This window comes from Heterodontus francisci, chromosome 2 (genome assembly GCF_036365525.1).
Source record: "Heterodontus francisci isolate sHetFra1 chromosome 2, sHetFra1.hap1, whole genome shotgun sequence".
Lineage (NCBI taxonomy): Eukaryota > Metazoa > Chordata > Chondrichthyes > Heterodontiformes > Heterodontidae > Heterodontus > Heterodontus francisci.
In genome coordinates, this window is record NC_090372.1 from 217,689,478 (window position 1) to 217,709,598 (window position 20,121).

At 42.1% G+C, this 20,121-nt stretch overlaps 1 protein-coding gene across 1 annotated transcript in view; it reads right to left on the reverse strand.

The window, feature by feature from the left end:
- Window positions 1–6,375: 6,375 nt before the first annotated feature.
- Window positions 6,376–20,121, reverse strand: part of slc39a4 (solute carrier family 39 member 4) — a 67,899-nt gene continuing 54,153 nt past the window's right edge. The window contains exons 9-12 of the mRNA XM_068015760.1: window positions 20,006–20,057; window positions 19,213–19,365; window positions 15,048–15,235; window positions 6,376–7,964 (exon numbers count right to left, since the gene is read on the reverse strand). Coding sequence (XP_067871861.1) covers window positions 7,833–7,964; window positions 15,048–15,235; window positions 19,213–19,365; window positions 20,006–20,057 — 525 coding nt within the window. The 3' untranslated portion in view covers window positions 6,376–7,832. The remainder of the gene's footprint in view (window positions 7,965–15,047; window positions 15,236–19,212; window positions 19,366–20,005; window positions 20,058–20,121) is intronic.

The window sequence follows — 20,121 nt, forward strand, 5'->3', positions numbered from 1 at the left end:
TCTATTATTTTCACACCTCTCAGAGATTTGCCTACATATCTGCTCCTCTATCTCTTCCTGACTGTTTGGAGGCCTGTAGTACACACCCAGCCAAGTGATTGCCCCCTTTTTGTTTTTAAGTTCAACCCAAATGGCCTCATTTGAGGAACCTTTTAAGATGTCATCCCTCCTTACTGCAGTAATTGATTCCCTGATCAACAGTGCAATGCCACCTCCTCTTTTATCTCCTCCCCTGTTGCGCCTGAAGATTCTATACCCTGGAATATTGAGCTGCCAGTCCTGTCCCTCCCTCAACCATGTCTCTGTGATAGCAATAATATCATAATCCCATGTGCTAATCAATGCCCTCAATTCATCTGCCTTACTGGTAAGACTCCTTGCATTGAAATAGATGCAATCCAACCTTGCATTTTTCCCTTGTGCCTTACCAGGTCTATATTTGCTCTGCCTTCCAGGCAGACTCACTTTCTGTTCTATATTACCCCCTACTGTACCTCCACTCTGTATCCCATCCCCCTGCCAAATTAGTTTAAACCCCCGCCAACAGAACTAGTAAATCTCCCATCAAGGATGCTTGTCCCATTCCAGTTCAGGTGCAACCCATCCAACTTGTACAGGTCCCACCTTTGCCAGAAACAGACCCAATGATCCAGGAAACTAAAGCCCTCCCTCCTGCACCATCTACTCAGCCACGCATTCATCTGCTCTATCCTCCTATTTATAAACTCACTAGCAAGTGGCACCGGGAGTAATCCAGAGATTACAACCTTAGAGGTCCTGCTTTTTAATCTGCTACCTAGCTCCCTAAATTCTTGTTGCAGAACTTCATCCCTTTTTCTACCTATGTCATTGGTACCAATGTGTACCACGACCTCTGGCTGCTCACCCTCCCCCTTCAGAATGTCCTGCAGCCGCATGTTGAGATGATTGACCTCCAACAACCACAATAATCTTCCTTTGTGCTAGGTATGATTCCAAGCAGTGGAGAGTTTTTCCAATTCCTATTAACTTCAATGCTGCTCGGGTTTCGGAAGGTATTTTGCCGAGTCTTATCAGGAGACTGAATAAGTTGAAAAAAATTAATGATGAGGCAGATTCTGCATGGTTGTGGAAACTGGAGATTTGTACCAAATGTCAGTCTCTCATTCATGCCTTGTTATATTTCTCTGTCCTTGTAAGCAATGTTACTCAATCTTCCCTGGCATTTCAGACAGTGAATTAAGACAAAGTGTGGTCTTCAGATGAAGCAGTATTAGAGGACAGTAAATGATTGGAGCAGGGTGTGCGGATGGCACTTAGATCCCATTTTAAAGTCATACCTTCTACCATTGTTTTTATACAATGCTTTGATTTGATAATATATAGAATAGGACTTCCAGCAATTTAGGCAGCAGAGAGGTAGAGTTGATTGGAGCATAGCAGATTCTCCTCAGTACAGCCTGAGGAGTTTTGAGATGTAAAACTGAGTCACTGCAGTGACATCGCTGGCAGGAAGGTGTGACTACAGTGTGACAAGTTTACATAAGCAATTTCCATTAGAAATATCAACATTGGAAATTATAATGGAAAAAGTTGACAGGAAGTGGATTTAGATGTAAGATTTTAATACATTACTAGTCAATCACCGGCAGGGGATAATTGGACCAGTGTGTACAGATGTAATACAGTTCATTTTGAAGTCATAAATTCTGTCCTTATTTCCATTATAAATTCCTCTGTCCATTATTTATAAAGGAAATTACTTATGTAAGTTTGTCACATATAGTCACACCAGACTGCCAGTAGGGAGTAGGAAACAGGGGAAGAAGTGAGGGCAGTGAAGGGAAGAGTAGCAGGAGAATGAGGAGTGAGGAAAGGATATGGAGGAAAGGAAGGAGGAGGAAAAGGAGCAGCTGGAGAATGTGGTGGCAGGAGGAAGGGAAGAGAAGGCAAAAGGTAAGGGAGAGGCAGAGGAGGAAGGAAGAGCAGGGGTGAGAAAAAGGCACAAGGAGGGAGAGGAGGAGGGAAGGGGAGGAATGGAAGGAAGAAGATGGGAAAGGAAGGGAGAATTGAGAGGTTGAGCAGGTAGGCAGGTTAAGCAAAGGAGAAAAAGGCAGAGGATGCAGTAATTTTCATATTCTCCACTCGCTGCTGCCCTCCTCCCTCCACTCCACTCTCCTTTCTTTTCTCCTCTGCCTCTCCTCCTGCTTCTCCTGGCTCTTCCCACTCTCTTTACCTGCTCCTCCCCTTTCTTTCTCTCCTCTACTCTTCACCCTCTCCTCCAAATTTCTATCCGCTCTTCTCTCCTCCCTCTTCTGTCCCTCCCTGTACCCTCTAATCTCCCACTTACCCACTCCTCTCTTGCTAGGGAGTATAAAGTAGGACACAAAAAATGCTCAATGGTACGTAACTTATTTCACAGTCAGGATGGTGCTGGGTGCTGTCTCATTAAGCTTCGGAGATGAAGATCTGATTGTTGAATGAGAGAATCAGAGCAAAATCTGGCAGATGGTGAAAGGGAGAGGCTTGTATGCAGGCCAACCTTGATTTTTCTTCAGGTTCCCTCAAAGATAGTAGTTTGCAAGATGTTTATAAATAAAATACAGAAATCTTATGAAACCAGCAGAGTCCACGGTTCTATGGATTTAGTCAATATTTTGATATGTTCTTTAGCTGGTTCCCTTAGGTAAATGGGGCCAGTGGGGTGAGTATGATATCAGCAGAAATGATTCAGCAGGGGCAGAGGTAGCAAGAAAGTCTATCAGACCAGGACAGCCAGGCACTGCTGAATGTTCCTCTTCAAATCATTCCTCCATGTTATAAAAAGATTTCAGTCATTGGTCTGCAATGACGTTCTGCCAAATGAGTTTGTCAGAAAATGTAAATGAAGGCTTAAGGAGATAGCTAGAGTAGAGGAATGGCCAGCATTTATATTTTATTTCACAGGTGAGGGAAGAAACACAAGGGTGAAACACTCAATAGAAGGCACAATTTAAAAAAAAAATTGAATTGTTCAAAAATAAAGGCCAAACCTTGAAACTAAAGTTTACCTGCCTAGGAAATAATATTGCAACTAAAAGGGCTGAATTTTTTCACAGTGGACATCTGAAGATATTCATAGATTGGGCACCAAGCACAGTGGCTAGATTATATCTTTACAGCGTGACAATTTTACATAGACAGAGCACCTTATGAACGTGGACACCACAATTTGTCGAGGGAAAAAGTTCATGTAAAAAGTATAACAAAAACATGACAACAGGAAGCCAAGTGGTACAGATAGGAAGTGTGGGTGATTGTAAGATTTTTAATGATATTACTACTGATTTACCTAACTCTTTCTTAAACAGGTTAGTCAACAATGACTACTTCTAACAGTTTTAAAACATAAAACACAGTAATAATGGGGGGAGGGTGGGGAGGGAGGCAACTGAGAGACCCTAACAGTTTTTTAAATTTAAAAAACTAAGTGAACATCCAAGATCTATAGTATAGGACAGCATCAAGGTAGAACATGCATTTGTTAATATTAACGCAAGCTCGAGCAACAGCACCTCATTTACTGATTAGGCATGCTGCAGCCTACCGGACTGAACATTGAGTTCAATAATATCAGAGCATGACTGGCTCATTTTAATTTTTATTTTATTTTGTTCCTTTTTGTTTTTTACCACGTACCTGTCTACTGGTTTTTTCATATTTGTGCTTTTGGCTAGGGCTGCTCATTATTCTATCATTAACATTCCCTCTGCACTAATGCTTTGTCTTTCATCACACAGTTATCACACGCTCTTTGCCTTTGCCCCATGACCTCCTTGTCAGTTAATCTCCCCGGCCCTCGATCCTATCACACACCTTCCCTTTTCTCTTTACCCCCACCTCTGCTTTATTTGCTTAAAACCTATTACATTTCTAACCTTTTCCAGTTCTAATGAAAATTCACAGACCTGAAACGTTAACTCTGCTTCTCTCTCCACAAATGCTGCCAGACCTGCTGAGTGATTCCAGTTTTTGTTACAGAAAGATCTCCGCTGTAGTGGTTAGCTGATGCCTAGGATTGGTTTTAAAAGCATGTGGATTGTTGGAAGAAGGAAAGACTGAAAGAGGTAAGGAAATCCATTGTTTTAAACCCCAAGGAAAGGGTGTGTTAGTCTGGGAAACAGAGTGATAAATCATAATTTCTACAGAATAAACAAATTAAGGATGAAGAGCATGCAGTGCAGTTTGGATCTTAGGAAAATCGAGGGAAAATGTTACATGAAGTTTGGGATTAACCCATGTGACTGTTCATTCAGCACCCTTCCCCTTCAATCCATGGTATTTGTTGAATAGAAGACAACAAGTACTATGAAGAAATAATGTGTTATGTTGTTTATTTTAGTAGCGAGATAATACGGCAGCCTTTGAAAAAAATAAGCACTGCTTCTCTATAGTGACTAAACAAGTCAATAACAAAAATAAATGAAAAGCTATATAGATTAAAATATTCAGATGTGATTATGGAAGTGTTTCTTCCCCACCCCACCCCCCACCCTATGCCCCTGGCCTCCCACCCCTCCCTCCCCAACGTGACAGGAGATTTACAGCTTGTAATACCAATGGAAATAACACTACCTCTCAATATTACTTGACTGCATAGGTGACCAACTTAAATAATTTGGTTATCTTGCGATTGGAGTTTGTTGTTTGGAGTGGTTGTTTGGACTGCCTTTTTGGCCATTTAGAGTCCTGCGCTGTCCACCTGAAAACACATGATCTAAACTGTGTTCATTGGTGAGTAGCTCTGAGAGTCACGCTAGCTAATATGGTCTAACACCAGCTTCAGTCGGTGTTATCCCTCTCATATCACGATGACCATCAAAGGGGAGTTCAGAAATTGGTCAGATAGTAACACCAGACTCTGACTGCGCACCTACCTCCTTGACTGAGTCCTGTGATAGCCTCTACCTCTGATATTTGGGAAAACCGAGCATCTTTTTTTTAATCACTGATGCCAGGTGTAAAGTCTCATTTCTTCCAGTGGTAGCGCACCTTGAGGGAGGAATGCTTACTCTTTTCCTACTTTCCTCCCGACTACTGCCAGTGGGAAAATAATGTCAAATTTTGAAAAGGCCAATCCAAGCAATAAATTGTTAGAACATACTACAACCTGCATAAAGACATCACTTGCCCATTAAGAGACCCCCAACTCGGTTTTATTGATAAGAAATAAAGACATTTGCATTCGTATAGTCTTTCATGACTTCAGATGTCCCAAAGCACTCGGCAACCAATTAAATACTTTTGAAGTACAAGTGTAGTCACTGTTGTAGGAAATGCAACAGTCAATTTGCACACAGCAAGTTTCTTCACTACAACTGGATCAAAATCCTGGAACTCCCTCCCTACCAGCACTGTGGGTGTACCTGCACCAGGTGGACTGCAGCGGTTCAAGAAGGCAATCACCAACATCTTCTCAAGGGCAATTAGGGATGGGAAACAAATGCTGGCCTTGCCAGCGATGTCCACATCCCATGAATAAAAAAACGAATTTAAAAAACCCTACAAACAGCAATGAGGCAAATAACCAGATCATCTGTTTTTAGTGATGTTGGTTGAGGGATAGATATTGGCCACCTGGCTTTTCTTTACACAGGAACATAGGGCGTAGGGGCATGAGTAGGCCAGTCGGCCTTTCGAGTCTGCTCTGCAGTTTGATAAGATCATGGCTGATCTGGTTGTAGTCTCAACTGCACTTTTCTGGCTCATTCACCTGAGAGGTCAGTTGGCATTTTCGACATTGCAGCACCCCTCTAGTACTGTGCTGGAGTATCTGTCTGGATTTTATTTTCAAGTCCCTGGAGTGGGACATAAACCTACAATCTTCTGACTCAGAGCAAAGACTGTTACTAACTCAACCACAGCTGGCACGGTTGTTGCTAATGGCACATGATTTACTGACCCTGCCCTGCACACTCTTCACCAACTTCCTTTAGTAATATAACTATTTTAGGTCTGAGTTTCACCTTCAGGTGGGTCCAGACTCTAGAGTGGGACTTGAACCCACAAACTTCTGACTCAGAGCTGACAGTACTACTCACTGAGTCAAGGCTGACACTTTGGGGGCAATTTTAACCAAACTCACAGGATGGGAAACCCATATATAAAACTTGTTATACAGTTTTAAAGTTCAGTTCACATTGGCTTCAGATAGAAAGTGGGGTTTGATATAGGATCAGTGGTGTGTACAGGGCTAATACCTAGCCAGCTGTCTCTTTATAAACAACTGTGACTATAGACAAGACCCACTTTCAAATTATTCATGAAGTTATAATGATATTTTCCCATTCTTCTTCTGATGAGGATATGCACAATGAGATTGGTGGGATATGCATCTTCACAGATGACCAAAGAAAGTGTCATAACTCACCAATGCTTTTATTTTTACTGAACAATCAAGTTCACTTTTGTGGTCAGGCTTAGTGCCAGTGTTTTTTTACAATGTGCCAGTATCAAACGCTCCTACTTTTTATGTAGCTTGATTTAGATACCCAACTAAACTCCCTCTGCACCTGTTTAATATTGCACCATGATATAAACTTCAAGAAAGCAACTTCTATGACTCAAATGCAGCATTTCCAGTTTCAGCATTAGCTATTCTTGTTGCTGCTCCGCGTATCATTGCCATTTTGTAGCCTGGGTTCATGGCCATTTGAAACAGGAAACAGAAGGCCCTAAACTTTTGTGATTTAGGACCTTTACATCATCAAAGAGAGGAGACAGTCATCCTATCAGCTTGGGCTGCTGAGGATAAAGAGGTGAAAGGTCAACATTCTGACTTAATGACACTGCTTATTCTTGTGGCTTTTGTCTGGCTCACTTGTGACATGGATCCCTGCTCACAAACATTTCAGGTGCCCCGCAGTTGTTGGGAAATAGTGTAAAAGAGAAATTGCAGTCTATTATTTCCTTTTGTGGTGAGGGGATTAGGAATAGACAAATGTAGCCTCGGCTATACACCTTGTTGCATAGCTACTGTGCCACGCACTGTTCTGATGCTTTAAGCAGCTATCCACAATAACCCCAGATTCCCCTTTGGTTAAAACTCATTAATTTAAATTGTTATTGGTTATTCCCCTCCCCAATCTCATCAATTTATCTATGTTAAGTAACAATCTATCTTGCTCCCTCAGTATTTGTAGCTGTTCTGTTTGATTTGCAACCCTCCACTTTCATCTTGTTTGGCATCACCAGCAAATTATACATCTTTGATTCTGTCTCTACATCCAAACCTTTTATAAATATAATTTATATTGTATTTAATATAATAATATAATAATTTATAAAATCATTTACAATTGCACATTGTAAATGATAATAACCCAAGCACTAATCTCTAGTCACATAAAAACATAGCACCTTTGTACAGTTACCCTTTTTTCCCTATATTTTCAATTCACTGCAGAAATTTTCCCTGCCCTACTCCAGCCTACACCCCAATTGAGTCTGTGCCTTCCAATCTTGTGGACCAATTTCCTGCATGCTACATTAGCAAATGCTTTGCCAAACTCGAAGTATTGGATGTCTATTGAGCCCTCCTTCTCCACTATTATTACTTTGAAGAATTATACTAGATTTGTGACCTTCCATAAAGTCATGCTGACTTGCTCTTGGTATTCCCTATTTCTCTGGGTGTTAAATTATTCCTTCCTTCAGGATGTCACTAATGTCCTGTAGTTATCTTGACGGCCCACTTTTAAAATTATATAAATTGTGTTGGCTGATGACTAAATGCATTCAACCAGCTTTCCAACCACAGGCCACTGCACAAACTGTCCCACCAGATAACCTTCAAAGTAAAACAAGTCTTCACTCTATCCAAATTGGATTTGTTCCTCATAAAGCGACAATAGGAGTAGGATGGCCCAGCCAAGAAGTAATCCCACATTTTGCAGAAGAAATAGAATCCAGGGATTTTTGCTCTTTGCTCGCATCAACTCTGGGAACTAAAGCAAAAGGAAAATAAAATTAGAGATTTTTTCAAAACAAGATTATTGTTTTTATGCCCAATGAAGTTATATTGTGCATTGTCAGTGGAAAGGGCAGCCATGAGGATTGAATGCCCTTTCTTTGTTCCCTGTTCTTTTATCTATATAACATTAAAAAAAAAATTGCCACTGGGTGCACTTTCTGCTGTCACATTTCTCAGTTCTCATCTTATCACAATTTCTGCCATGCTAATTTCAACCAATTTATTGGAGTTCTTTGAAGGAGTAACATACGCTGTGGATAAAGGGAAGCCCGTTGACGTACTGTACTTGGATTTCCAGAAGGCATTTGACAAGGTGCCTGTCATGCAGGCCCCCACATGCCAAGACTGAGGCACACATTATTTCGCCACATGAACATTAAACTTAAAATTGTGGCTGGGAAGAAAAGAGGGCCTATCACAAGGAATTACCAAGCCCCTGACTGGGAAAGACATTTGCACGCTAGCAGACAGTGTTGGAACAAGGGAGCCAGTCCTTGCTTCCCCAATACACAGAAGAAGTGGTCAGATCAGTTTAGTCACATGACTAACTGACTTGGAGTTTTTTGAATTTGAACTTGCTGAGAGAAAGAAACTCAGAAAGCTGTTTGCTCCTGGACTGAAAACATCTCTCCCCTGTCTGCTCCCATATCTTTCTCACAGAACTGAAGACCCATTTAGGACACATGAACCCCAAGAGAGAAAAGTCTCCCACAGTGAACAAAGTTTGGGACGAATACTGGGCCCCATCGAAAAGCAAGACTGCCTACAATCAAGGACTACAGCGAGCTTGAAGCACAGTAAAAACCCCTCTTCAGAGAGTGCCTCAAACTTTTTTACATTATTTTTTCTTCTGCTCTTTTCTGTCCCTATTTGCATGTGTGTATCGCGTACGCATGCTAGCGTGGGGCACGGCGTGTATCCATAGGTGTTTACCATATTAGAGTTTAAGTTTTAATAAATTTCACTTATTTTCTTTAAACCTAAGAAAGCCTGTTTGTGCTCATTTCTTTGCCTTATAATTGGAAAGCTGTGAAAAAGGATTCACAAAGGGGGAGCTCAAAACACGGTGAGTTTAAAATTAAACCCTGTTACAATAAGACCAGATGAAGACTAAAAGGGACTCCCAAACTCCTTTCTTACCTGGTCGTAACAGTGCTACATAAAAGGTTATTGCGCAAAGTAGGAGCTCATGGTGTAGGGGGTAACACATTGCATGGATAGAAGATTGGCTGGCTGACAGAAAACAGAGAGTATGTATAAATGAGTCCTTTTCTGATTGGCAGGATGTGACGAGTGGAGTCTCGCAGGGGTCTGTGCTGGGGCCTCAACTTTTTACAATTTACATCAATGACTTAGATGAGGGGAGCAATGGCATGGTAGCTAAATTTGCATATGACACAAAGATAGGCAGGAAAGCACGTTGTGAAGAGGACATAAGAAGGTTGTAGACCGATATAGATAGGTTGAGTGAGTGGACAAAAATCTGGCAGATGGAGTATAATATGGGAAAATGTGAAGTTGTTCACTTTGGCAGGAAGAATAAAAAAGCAGAATATTTCTTAAATGGGGAATGACTGCAGAATTCCGAGGTACAGAGGGATCTAGGTGTTCTAGTGCATGAGTCACAAAAGGTACCGTAAATAATAAAGAAGGCTAATGGTATGCTCTCCTTTATGACGAGAGGAATTGAAATAAAAGTAAGTATGTTATGCTTCAGTTGTGCAGGGCATTGGTGAGACCACATCTTGAATACTGTGTGCAGTTTTGGTCTCCTTATTTAAGGAAGGATGTGAATGCATTGGAGGCGGTTCGGAGGAGGTTTACTAGATTGATACCTGGAATGAGCGGGTTGTCTTATGAGGAAAGGTTGGACAGATTGGGCTTGTTTTCACTGGAGTTTAGAAGAGTGAGGGGAGACTTGATTGAAGTGTATAAGATCCTGAACGGTCTTGACAAGGTGAATGTGGAAAGGATGTTTCCTCTTCTGGATGAGTCCAGAACTAGGGGGCATTGTTGTAGCAATTTACATGTAGCCTACCAGTTGGGGTGTGAAGAGGAAGTTTGACTTGGAGCAGAATTGTGAGAAAAAAAATTTACATGTTGGGTGACACATAGGGCTGCATTTTAATTCTCCGCCACCAAAATAGGCAGCGGGTGTAAAAAGATGTGGCCTGCATGCACAGGGATCACATCGCAGAGCCGTGTGATTTCAAATGCAGCAGCCCATTAGCATGGCAGCGGTGCCCGCCCACCCACAATGACGTGGAGGGGGCGGACAAGCCGTCACTGGCAACGTCATCCGGCGCCAATGCACAGGCGCCAGCGCCATTTTTAAAGGGCTTCCATCCCTCAATGTGCAGTTAAACTTTAAAGGTACATTGGATGTTAATTTTATAAAAATTATGAAAATAAGTTTTCCATACCCTCTTCCACCCACCCCCCGTGCCCCCAATGGCATTATTCCTGCCCTTATCCCCCCCAGAATTCCTAAAGTGAGAATTTGACCTTACCCCGCAAAGTTTGAAACCTTTGTCCTTTACTCCTTCCCATCACCCCTCCACCGACCAACCTGAGGTGTTGTAACCCGCTCCCTCCCTCCTGCACAGAGAAAATCACCTCCTCCACCTTCCCCACGAGTGTCGCACCACATTTCCCCGAACCCTGAATTGCTGTGGCCTCCATGGTAAGTAGGCTTTAACATATTTTAATGCAGGTCCCATTGCGGAGCGGCGGGATGGCCACCACAGGGGCCTGCCGGTGTTGGGGTCGGTGGCGGGACTCCTCCGTTTCAATCTTCATTGCCCCCCTGCCACCGTTCCCGGCAGCCCTGAGGCTTTACAATCCAGCCCAAAGACAAATAGGAAAGTAAGTTGTGAAGAGGACATAAGGAGTCTGCAAAGAGATATAGATAGGTTAAGTGAGCGGTCAAAATTTGGAAAATGGAGGATAATGTGGAAAATGTGAAGTTATCCACTTTGGCAGGAAGAATAGTGTAGCAGCATATTATTTAAATGGAGAGAGATTGCAGAACTCTGAGGTACAGAGGCATCTGCGTATCCTGGTACATATATCACAAAAGGTTGGTATGCAGATACAACAAGTGATTAGGAAGGCAAATGGGACATTGTCGTTTATTGCAAGGGGAATGGAATAGAAAAGTAGGGATGTTTTGCTACAGTTGTATCGGGTATTGATGAGATCACATCTGAAGTACTGTTTACAGTTTTGGTCTCCTTATTTAAGAAAGGATGTCAATGCATTAGAGGCAGTTCAGAGAAGGTTCACTCGACTGATACCTGGGATTGGGGGTTATCTTATGAGGAAAGGTTGAACAGGTCGGGTCTGTATCATTGAAGTTTGAAGAACGAGAGTTGATCTTAATGAAACATATAAGATCCTGAGGGGACTTGACAGGGTGGATGCTGAAAGGATGTTTCTCCTTGTGGGAAAGACTAGGACTAGAAGACACAGTTTAAAAATAAGGGGTCGCCCATTTAAGATGGAAATTAGGAGAATTTCTTTCTTTCAGAGGGTTGTGAGTTTGGAACTCTCTTCCCCAGAGAGCAGTGGAGGCAGGTTCATTGATTATTTTTAAGGGAGAGGTAGATAAATTCTTGACTATCAAGGGAGTCAAAGGGTATCGGGGGTAGGCGGGAAAGTGGAGTTGAGGCCACCATCAGGTCAGCCATGATCTAATTAAATGGCGGAGCAGGCGTGAAGCGGACCGAATGGCATGCTCCTGCTCCTAATTTGTAATTTGTTCAGCTAACTCTAAGGCCTAATAAGTGAAGGCATCAGCTGATGTGGGACTAAGCTATTCAGGCTACAAGATGTAATTTGATTTAACGAATATCGGGTGGGTCAGTATAGGAACATAGGAAATAGGAGCAGGAATCGACCATTTGACCCCTCGAGCCTGCTTTGCCATTCATCTAGATCATGGCTGATCTTCTACCTCAATGCCATTTCCCCACATTATCCCTTGTTATCTTTAATATCTAGAAATCTATCAATCTCTGTCTTGAGCATACTCAATGACTGAGGCTCCACAGCCCTCTGGGGTGGAGATTTCCACAGATTTACCACCCTCTGAGTGAAGAAATTCCTCCTCATCCTTCCTGCATCAACCTTGTCGAGCATTGTAAGAATTTTGTATGCTTCAATGAGATCACCTCTCATTCTTCTAAACTCTAGAGAAGACAGGCCCAGTCTCCTCAATCTTTCCTCATAAGACAATCCCGCCATCCCAAGGATCAGTCTGATGAACCTTCATTGCTCTCCCTCTATGGCAAGTATATTCTTCCTTAGGTAAAGAGACCAAAACCATACACAATACTCTGGGTGTGGTCTCACAAAGGCTCTATACAATTGCAGCAAGACTTCCTTACTCCTGTACTTCCCAATCTCTCACCATTTAAGAAATACTCTGCATTTCTGTTTTTCCTACCAAAGTGGATAACTACATATTTTCCACATCATATTCCATCTGCCATGTTCTAGTCCATTCACTTAGCCTGTTGTCATGTAGGCCCCCACCTGCCAAGAATGAGGCACATTAATTTCGCCACATGGACATTACATTTCAATTTGTTGCTGAGAAGAAGAGAAGGGCTGTTACAAGGAATCGCCAGGCCCCTGGCCGGAAAGATATTAGTAGACAGTGTTGGAACAAAGGAGCTATCCCCTGCTCCCATACAATACACAAAACAGACCTGGTCAAACCAGTCAGTCAAGTGACCACCCTGCAGGCCAACTTGGGGAGTTTTAAATTATAGAGACAGCGTTTGAACTGGGAAAAAGCTCTTTGCTCCTGGATTGAAAAGACCTCCTCTCCTCCTGTCTGCTCCCATCTCTTACAGAACTGAAACCCACTGAAGACACATGAACCTCAAGAGAGAAAAGTCTCCTACAAGGAACAAGGTTTAAGAAGAATACGGGCCCCAACGAAAAGCAAGATCAACCTACAAAAGGACTCTACAGTGAGCTCGAAGAACTGTAACAAACTCTTCAGATATTGCCTCAAACCTTTCCACTTTATTTTTCTTGTGCTCTTTTCTGTCTCTAATTGTATATGTGTATCGCGTATGCATGCTAGTGTGGGCGCGTCGTGTATCCGTAAGCGTCAACCAAATTAGAGTTTAAGTTTTAATAAAATGTAATCTTTCTTCTTTAAACCTATGAAAGCCAGTTTGTGCTCATTTCTTTCCTGTATAATTGGAAAGTGGTGAACAAGGATTCATCCAGGGGGAGCTAAAAACAGTGTATAAAAAAACCCTGTTAGAGTAAGACCAGGTGAAGGCTGAAAGGGAATCCTAGACCTCTTTCTCACCTGGCAATAGGCTTCGGATACTAATTCATATGCCCCAAGATTAGCATTTTTGGTCAGTTCATAATTTGATGAACTCTCATCTGTCAACAGGGAATAAACCTCATGGGCTTTTCCGGTGGCCAGGTCTCAGCTGGCCATTTTAGCTGCCTTGCCAGTTTCTCAAAAGACACAAAAAATTCATCTACATCTTCCTCATTGACCTTTGGGATTAGTTGAGCTAGTTTTAACAATTCTATACCCAGCCCTGAATTATGCTCCTCTATATTGGCCATGCTTTCACTGGGGTTATTTTGTTGCCCCCCCCCCCATTAACTCAAGCCACTTCAGCTCTCTTCGCATTCTTTGTGGAAGGTTCTCTCTCTCTCTGTCTCCTGCCTCTCTTTGTCTTCACGTTCCTTCTGGAAGGCTCTTTCTTTCTGTCTCTCTCCTCAAATTCAGGTGTCCTTTGTTCCAGTTGTATCTTGGCTAGCAATATCCTGTCAGGGTCTACTTCTAACCCTGCTTCTGATTCTTCAGATTCAAGGGAAAAATGGTTGACCTCTAGTCTTAGGAGTTCAGACTTCCTAACCTTGCCGTGAACAGTGATCCCACACTGCTCAGCCATTTTCCTCAACTCCTCCATAGACAGTGCTTTTAACTTATCCCAAGTTATTTCATCCTGGCTTTGGGAACTACTAACTTCAGTTGCAGACATGTTAATATTCAAGCACACATAACCACAAGAACCTGTATTGAAATCTTGCTCTTTTTTGATTGGAAACAATTTGGCTTCCCACTTCCAATTTCTCTCATTTGTCTGTGGATAAAATCCTGGACGGTAAATCCCAAATTTCTGTTACGACCAGCTGAGAAAGGGGTCAAGGGTTCCCTCTGAGCTTTCACTTTGTCTTGCCATAATAGGGTTTAATTTTAAACACACCATGTTTTTAGCTCCCCCTTAGTGAATCCTTGTTCACTAACTTCCAACTGTAAGGCAAAGAAACAAGCCAAACAGGTTTTCTTAGGTTTAAAGAAAAAGGTTGAACTTAAACTCTAATTCGGTAATGCCTATTCTTACGTGACGCGCCGACATATACACACATGCAGATAGAGACAGAAAAGAGCAGAAGAAATAAAATGGAAAAGTTTGAGGGAATATCTGAAGATGGTTTTGGTTACTTTTCTTCGAGCTCGCTGTAAAGTCCTTGATTGTAGGTAGGCCTTGCTTTTTGTTGGGGCCCAGTATTCTTCTTAAACCTTATTCGATGTAGGAGACTTTTCTCTCTTGAAGTTCAGGTGTCCTCGGTGGGTCTTGAGGCTTGTGAGAAAGAGATAGGAGCAGACAGGAGAGGTCTTCTCACTCCTGGAGCAAACAGTTTTTCTGAGTTCAAAAACAATGTGGCTAGTTCAAAAGACCCTGGATCAGCCAGTTGGTCATGTGACCAGCTGGTTTAACCAGTCCTGGCTTTGTGGATTGTATCATCTTAGCATCTCTGGAATGCTCTTCCTTACACCTTAATGGTGATCAAAATCCATTGTGGGTTGAATACGTCAAGGAATGGTCCTTTTGTCTCCACAAGCACTGTCTGTTAGTATGCAAATATTTTTCAGCTAAGTATCTCAGCCCTTGTAACAGGCCTTCTCTTCTTTCCAGCAAATTTAAAATCAATGTTCATATGGCAAAATTAATATGCCTCATTCTTGACAACAGCAATTATATAAAATGTTAGTAAATGAAGATATATTTACCATATCTGCAAGAGCAACGTATAAGAAGAGTCCTGTCGCTACAGTAAATATCCATTCCTGTACTGATTTATCTGTCGCAACAGCTAAGGATATGTAGAGTCCAATAAAGGAAGTCAAGGCACTGCCAAAGTTCAAGAGAACAGCTTTCTTCATAGAAATACCAGAGTGCAACAAAACTGCAAAATCACCTAAAGTACAAGGGAGGACAAGCCCATTATTGTTGTCAACAGAATCTGTGAAATAACATGCAAGCAAGACCATGACAGCACAAATCTTTGGGCCCTTTCATTGAATCCAGAGGCACCTTGGAACAGCAATATGTTTCCCTCAATGCGCTAAATCTGATGCCCTCTGTCACATATTTTAACTCAGAGTGGCACAAAGCATTCCCTTTTTTGGCACAAACCATTCAAAATTCTGGTTCAGTTCTGGAACACTTGAGAAAAGTTTGAAAAGAAAAAACTTGCCTTTTTATAGAGCCTTTCATGATGTCAGGACAGCCAAAGTGCTTTAGAGTCAAAGAAATACTTTTTAAAGTGTAGTCACTGTTGAAAGGTAGGAAACACAGCAACCAAAAATGGACACAGCAAGCTCCCACAAACAGCAATGAGATAAATGACATGATCATCTCTTTTAGCGATGCTGGTTTAGGGATAAATATTGGCCCAAACAACAAAAACTGTGGATGCTGGAAATCTGAAATTAAAAAAAACAGAAAATGCTGGAAATACTCAGGTCATGCAGCATCTGTGGAGAGAGAAACAAACTTAACGGTCAGGATTTTGTTCAGCTGCTGGCATCGGGCTTCGTGGTGGGTTGGGGGGGCAGAAGATTGTTCCGGCAATGGCTCGCCACGGAGTCCGACGCTGGGAGTGCCGGGCCTGATCTTCCCAGCGGTGGCGAGGCTCCATAGCAGCACCCTCCCCCCCACCTGGTGCTAGGCGACGGGACCCAGATTAACATATTTATATTCAGCACATGAATAGATTTAAATAAAATCCACTTCAATCTTGCCTTTGGTTGCGATCTTCTGAGCAGCGGCCTGCACTCACGTGCCTTCACTTTCCCGTTCAAGGAAAGCAGGTGCCACAGTGGTGGGTAAGGAGGGATCTTTTGATTGTTAGTGCAATGGGTTGATTTTTACTGCAGTATGGGGAGAGAAATGATGTCAGATTTACAGAACTAGTGTAGGGGATGGTGGGAAGGGGTAACCTCTGCACTTTGTTCAGTTTGGGGGGGGAAGGTCAAGTGTTGAAGGTAAATGTTTTGGGTGGGGATAAGGCAAATATTGAAGTTAATTGTTAATGGGATGGTGGGAAAAGGGCGACATATTTTTCATCGATACAATGGTATAACTTTAAAAATGAAAATTAGCTGTCAGGGTTGGCAGCCTTTTAAAAATAGCGCCAGCGCCTGCACATAGGCAGCTGACGCCATTGCCGGCGTCAGAGAGCCCGCCCCCTCTGTGTGATTGGGGGGTGGGGGCGGCCCGACCGGCACATTATCATGGGCCACCGCGAAGAAGGGCATGGCGGCGTGCAGCCCACGTGTGCGGGCCGCCATTTTCTTCGCCCGCCGCTCTCAGCAGCGGGTGCATAAATCCAGCCCAACACTTCAGATTGGTGACTCTTCATCAGAACTGGGAGTGCTTATAGATGTAACAGTTTTTAAGCACAGCAGGGAAGGGGGGTGGGAAGTAAAGAACACGTAGGTGTGCAGTAGGGTGGAAGGCAGGAGAGTTTAAATGGCAAAAGGGATGATAGTGAAAGGCAAAAAGAGATGGTAATGGAACAAGTAAAGAAACAAAAGATTTGTCTAGAGGAAGGGTAAACCGCAAAAGGAGAATCACCACCAACAGCTGCCATCCAAAAGTAAAGATCTGATCATAAACTCTGCCCCTTTGTTATTGACAGCATCTATTGGTGGTGATCCTATTTTTTCCTTTTACACCTCCTCTCGATGCATTTCTTGTGTTTTGTTCCATTACCATCTCTTTCTGCCTTGCACCAACGTCCCTTTTGTCATTTAATCTCATCTGCCTTCCACCCTATCACAAATCTTCCTGTTTATACTTTCCTCTACTCCCCGCTTTCCCTGCCTTGCTTAAAAATTGTTACATCTCAAAGCATTCCCAGTTCTGCGAAGAGTCATTAACTGATCATTTACAGCATTTTCTGTTCTTATAAGCAAGAGATCTCCCTGCTCTTCTTCGTCTAATACTATAAGACCCTTTACATCCACCTGAGAGGGCAGACTGGACCTCTGTTTTGCGTCTCATCCAAATGACAGTACTGCACTGGCAGTATTAGCCTCGATATTTTACTCAAGTCTTGGAAGTGGGACTATGAACCCAGAAGCTTCTGACTCAGGCAAGAGTGCTATCATTGAGCCAAAGCTGATATTACTGTTCTAGAGTAGTATTGTAGAATAACAAAAACAATTTAAAAATTGCAAGGAAAAAGTGTCTGAATTTAAAGGATCATTCCAGATAATAGCAGTAATAAAGTAACACAAATGATTCCAGAGTAACAGGGTGTACGTCATATAAATTGATCTTTGGTGGTGCATTGGTTGGTGATTCAAACACTACTCCTGTTCAGCTACAGCATCATTATACGATATTGTCCTAATCTCATATTTTCCTTTGGTGCTGGAGACACCATCAAGAGGAGACATGAATAGCAGGTTGCTTAAAGGACAGTCTTTAATGCTTATCAGAACATTATTGCCCAAGACTGTAGCAAGTATGTCCATTTTTTACATTATTGCCCTGGATTGTTCCAATGCTGTTAATCTAGTGTTGCTAATAGTGATGGAATGATTGAGGTTCCTTTAAAGTGAGATTACAAAGGAATGTCATGGAATGGCTCATTGTAATGACAGCCTGCACTTCTCCATAAATGAGTTTCAAATTTATCCAATCAGGGGAAGAGATGAGTGGAATGAAAATTAGGCCCTTGAGTTGAGAAAAAATGGATATACTTGCTACAGTCCACAATCGTGATGGTCACTGTTGAATACTTTTAGTCTAAGGAAGTGCTTGACAGAGCAGAGGGCCGAAAGGAAGTGAGAAAACAATCTTTTAAGGGGACCCTTTGGAATAGGTAACACCCAAAGATTTCGAAACAGGAGACCCCCAAGATCTATACTGTGTATCGGAGGGGTCAAAAATACCTGCTAACCATCTATGAGGCACAGTAAACAGTACACTAAGTTCCAGATCTCAGTTGTGTCACAATGAGAAGGTGTCAAGCAAAGACAAGATGCTTTGAAAGATGGTAGAGATGAAAATCAGAAAAGTCACTTTTAGCCACTCTCACACACGATTAGTGGACCAGAGAATGGCTAGAGATCTCACAGGAGATTCAGGAATTGGAGGGGGCGCTGGGGGGAATATATTTTAATGGAATCTACAGAGTTTGAATCAGAACATTTGTATGATTGTGAGGAGCAATACTTTGACATCTATTGCCACGTCCAATAGGTATTTTTGCTTATCCCTGATAAAAGATTGCTCCCTGTGAAAAATGCTGTTGTGTTTTAAGTTTCTGTTTATTTCAGTGTAATAATAAAATTACTGTTTCTAGTGAAGCACAAGGAACTACTTGATGCATCCCACATATCTATTTCCATTTAATATTTAAACCTGAGTCAGAAACATGGGGACCTCAACAGGGGAGACAGTGGCATAGTGGCAGTCATTGAACTAGTAATCCAGAGGCCAAGACTAATGTCCTGAGAACAGGTTCACATCCCACCCCAGCAGCTAGTGGAATTTAAATTCAACTAATTAATAAAAATCTGTAATTGTCATGTAGTCTCAGTAATGGAGCTATGAAACTATCATCGATTGTTGTGAACCCATCTGGTTCACTAATGTCTTTTAGGGAAGGAAATCTGTTGTATTTACCTGGTCTGGCCTACATGTGGCTCCAGACCCACAGCAATGTGATTGACTCTTAACTGCCCTCTGAAAGACCTAGCAAGCCACTCAGTTGTCAAGGGCAATAAATGCTGGCCTTGCCAGCAACACTCACATCCTATGAAAAAACATAGCAATCGGATGCGGCAATGGTGGTGTTTCTGGATAGATAAAGCAAGACCAATAGAATTGCCTTCCTTACTCTAATTATTTTGTGATAAAGGAGTGTTTAAAAAGTCATACCCATTTCATGAGGAAGTTCGTGGCATAAAACTGCAAGTGTTGTGGAAAGTCCTGCCTTCCAGGAGACAGAGAAGGCTGCTCCTAGAGCCAGCCCATCTGCAAAGTTATGGATACCATCACCAATCACTATCATGTATGGCAGCACCCCCAAGCCTGTGAGGAAAGGAAGGTCAACATGTTATGTATACACTCAAACATTATGTTGTGATATATTTAAGTTGCGCGTTTACCCCAGTTGATTCATTATTTCCTTCAGTAACAGGCTATTCTAATCCATTGTAGTTGGGAGGTCCAAAGCTCCAATAAACAATTAAGGGGATTCTTGTAGGACTTTGTAACAGTGGATGAGCAGATAACAGTTTCCTCATTGTGTTTTTTTCATAGATTGGTACATATGGTCAATAATGCAAAGCTCCTCAGGTTATAAAAATCTTCACATAGCTCGACAAATGTGCACACAGACAGGCAGAGCATGGAGAATGGGCAAGTTGAGTCAAATGGCCTGTTTCTATGTTGTAATCTCTATGTAATCTATATAATGGCTGGAACAACTGAGATTAAAATCACTACAATATTCCACATTTGCGATGTCTGAAAATGGTTATGACAAAAGCCCTGAATTTCCTCTAGCTTTATTCCTCTGCCTTGCCATTACTTTATTGGAATTCTGGCGCAATTCTAGTGAAGTTATGGTCAAGCAACGGCAGTAAGTTCCAGGTAATTCAATTTCAAGATCTTCTCAATCTACAAAATTAAGACTTTTTCATGGTTTATGACATTTAAGCAAACTAACCTTTATTGGGATGTCGATCTAAATCACCTTCCAAAGATGCTTCAGAGGCCATCTAAACATGAAACAGTAGAGTGATTAGTACCTAATTGGAATACAGGGAAGAGGGAAAAAAAGAG